This window comes from Fukomys damarensis, unplaced genomic scaffold, assembly GCF_012274545.1.
Source record: "Fukomys damarensis isolate Sample0158 unplaced genomic scaffold, DMR_v1.0_HiC HiC_scaffold_16, whole genome shotgun sequence".
Taxonomy (NCBI): domain Eukaryota; kingdom Metazoa; phylum Chordata; class Mammalia; order Rodentia; family Bathyergidae; genus Fukomys; species Fukomys damarensis.
The window spans coordinates 133,936,672-133,940,293 of record NW_022900928.1 but is presented as its reverse complement, the minus strand read 5'-3'; the positions used below and the strand labels follow the sequence as shown (position 1 = coordinate 133,940,293).

Sequence of the window (3,622 nt, the reverse complement as noted above, 5' to 3'; positions counted from 1 at the left end):
AGCCTGGGGAGGCCACGCCCGCCGCCTGCAGGGCCGCCCGAGGGGCTTGAGCGGGGTGGCCACAGGCCGAAGGTGCACCGAAGGTGGGAGATGTCCCGGGGGACGGCACCGCGGACCAAAATCTGCATTCTGACACGCGGTGCCTATGGTGGGAGACGTATTCTGGCGCGGTGGGGCCGGGTCTCACCGATCACGGCAGCACACGGGTTTAACTGTGTGGGGAAGAGGGCTCCAGCCCGAAGCCCCGCCGCTTCTTAGCTTCCCGTGGAAGCCCGGGCTGTGCTCCTCTATCCTGATAGGAAAACACCGCCCTCCCTCGAGGCCAGTGCGCCCCGGCCGTGCGGGTGACCATGCCACCTAGTGACCTTTCATCAGAGGACATTGGCGACCTTCTTGCCCTGCCCACCGTGGCCTCAGAATCTTGACTGCGCCCTTGGACATCTAATAGCCATACCATGGATCTCATCTTCCTTACTGATGAACTCAGTCCTTAAGCTTCTATCCTAGCCGCTGTACCCTAGGAAACTAGTTTTCACACCCCACTAAGATAACCCTGGTTATTGTCCTACCCTGTCCTACATGTTTTTTTGTTTTGATTTGTTTCGTTTTTTTGTTTTTGGAACCGGGGACTGAACTCTGGACCTTGCGCTTGAGAAGCAGGGGATGGAACCACCGAGCTAAATCCCAGGAGCCCTCCTTTGTTTCTTGAAAACAGTCTTCATTCTAATTTTCACTTTCTCACCTTCTGCCTGCTCTTTCCAAAACTTCAAAATGGCCATATTTGCCGCCTTTATACTGAGAACTTCGGGTACAGACCCCAGTGGATTCCTAACTTGAGTGGACCCTTCAGTTCTCTCAGGCAAACATCGCAACCAACATTCGACACTCTCAAAAACCTTGTGCTTATGTATTTTTTGGTACTGGAGCTCAAACTCAGGACCTTGCACTTGCAAGGCAGGCACGGTGCCACTGAGCTAAATCCCGGTCCCTATCTTGTGCTTCTTAAAGCAGCTTCTCTAATTTTCTTGCTTTCTTTTCAACCATTCCTTCTCAGACTCTAGGAGGGCCACTCGCCCTCAGGTAGTAGAGCAGTTGAATGTTTCACTCACCCACATTTATTTTTCCTCCACGCTGTAGTTTGTATGATCTCCATGACAGTTTCACTTAACTGTGTCACTGATTCCAGAAACTACTCCCAGCCTGGTCTTCTCTAGAGCTCGCAGTGAATTTATCCAATGCCCCTGATTGTCATCTCCCGGGTATCCCAACGTTCAGATATGAGCTCAGCTTTCCTGCAAAACATTTGCCTCTTTTTGTGCTCTGGATCCCTGAGAGTAGCTGCCTCATTCACTCAGTCTAGGCACCTGACTGTCCACAGAGATACATACCACCCTGAATACCTCTTTGAGTGCCACCCCGCAGTGTCCAAGACTGTGGATTCTACTTCCTCAATAGGTGGAAGTGGCTGGTGCAGGAATGAGTCTGCATTTCATACCCCATCCCTTTACACCTATCCTGCTGCTCTATTCTTAATTGGCATCTTCACCCCTGGATAATGGTGGTGTTTGTCAGTCCTTTCTAAAGCCCAACACTGCAGATGCAGGAGTATAGTGGCCCAATTCTCCCATGGGCCAACTCTGAACTTGCTAACATTACCTCTGAACCCTGTCACCATCTTCTGTCCCCATCCTCTTGTCAAGCTATGTTGCCACCTCCCTGATGTGCAGGAAACCAGCCTGCTAGGAATGCCTAACCAGAGGGGCAAACGGAGATTAAAGATAAGACACAGAGATAATTTTGAAAGAGGGCCCAAGGGCTCTCACCTCTAGTGGAGAAAGAGCCCTGATCATCTGGTTCACCTGGATTTTATTTAACGTAGGCAAGGGTGCAAGCAATTAGGTTAATGGACGATTCATCTGTTTCTCGTTATTTGTACAGTGTACCCAGATAAGTATTTTTGTAAACTAGATCTCAGCTGTTGTTAAACTTCTTCTCTGGAACTTGGATGCTGGCATGTTGCCAAAGGAGGGACACCTTGTTGTCCCTCCTTCATGTCCACAGGGACAGTCAACTGGGCCTCGATCCTTATGTCTAATTTCCTACACTGCTTTTCTTGACTGACTTTCCAAGCTGGCTCAGACAGCACTTTCTGTGTAAAATGCTTTGTCTTCATTCCCGTCCATACCAATGCTCTGATTCCTGGGACTTCTGGAGGTTGCTGTCTCTGTGCTCTATCTGAGCCGTCCAGATTCCTTGCTGTATCTGAACAGGACCCATAGCCCAGGCAGGGTCAGTGGAGGAGGCAAGAGGAGGCATATCCTGCTGAGGGACCCAGAAAGCAAGTCCACTGGGGCAGCCCGTGTACCCTGTAACCAGAAGAGCTTCAACAGGCAGTTTCACCCCTGCGGGAGCAGGGTCTCTGAGCAGACTCAGCCCGAGCATTAGAATATAGGACACAAGGGAGGTGGAGGGAAACATAAATAAATCATGTTGCAGATGAATGACAACTCGAGCCAGATACGGATGAGATTACCAAGGGAGACAGTATGGAATGAGGACTCAGGACCGAGTCTTAAAGAATCCCATCAATTAATAGCCAGACAGTCCAGCCTGTAAAGGAGCCAGAGATGGAGCAGCCGGAGAACAGGAACAAAATTAGGAAAGTGAGGTATCCCACAGACTCAGAGGTCAGGTGAAATACAGCTGGGATTCACATAAAATAACTGAACACGGCCAGGTTACTCACTGCAGTTGGATCAAGGGAGACCGCGGGAGAGTGGGCACATGGGTAACCCAGGTAAGGGGATGTTGGAAAGGTCTGTAAAATTTGAGCTTGTGTCCACTTTGGGGAAACGTTAAGGAAGTGGGGTTTTCCTCTGGCTTGGATGTCAGGAAAAGGAGCTGATTCCATGACTGGATTAAACCTGTTATTGGTAAAGAAACAGCGGTCCCTTTTACTAGCGGAAATGGTGGATGTCTGATCATTTTTGTGGCTCAGAAATGTTGGGGGTTTTTTTGTCTGTGTTCAGTATTTACGGCATGGCCTTGCTTTGTCTTAATCCACATCACAGTCTGATTTAGATATTGCAAGAAATAGTTTAACAGGCCACGCAGGCTGCGTTGTGTGCCGGTAGCATTGCTCTTTCGCCTCCACAGCTGGGCAGGGGCACCCAGTCGAGGCTTGATGGGTGCGGACAGGCCCAGGAGGTCTCCTCTCGCTCGGGCACCTTGCGGTGTCGGAGTTTCCGTATTGGTGCCTCGGGTTTCCCAGTCTCCAATGAGGGCCCGGGTTCGAGGCATGAGGGGCCACGCGAGGATGCCAGGCTCCCTAAAGCCTTCCCGTATGTCAGGCAGGAGTAGTTAGCCGCCCTTGCCCTTACCTACCTGCGCCCTGGACCGGCCTTGTCGGCCAACAACGCAACAAAACCTGAGCTCGCACGTCTGTGCCAAGGGGCTGCAGGCCAGCTCTTACCCAAGAATGAAGCACACAGAGCGCCTAACGGCGACTAGGTAGCCCCAGGACGGTCCGCGTGGGAGGAGCTCGTCGAAGACTCTGCGCGTGCGTCTCGTTCGCCCCGCCTCTTCCGCGCGCGGCACTCTGGGGCGGCCGGCCATGCAGCGC

At 51.7% G+C, this 3,622-nt stretch overlaps 1 protein-coding gene across 1 annotated transcript in view; it reads left to right on the top strand.

The window, feature by feature from the left end:
• The window catches only part of Ilkap (ILK associated serine/threonine phosphatase), a 28,940-nt gene that overhangs the window by 412 nt on the left and 24,906 nt on the right, over positions 1 to 3,622 (top strand). The window contains exon 2 of the mRNA XM_033763995.1: positions 3 to 83. Within this exon, the coding sequence (XP_033619886.1) occupies positions 3 to 83 (81 nt within the window). The remainder of the gene's footprint in view (positions 1 to 2; positions 84 to 3,622) is intronic.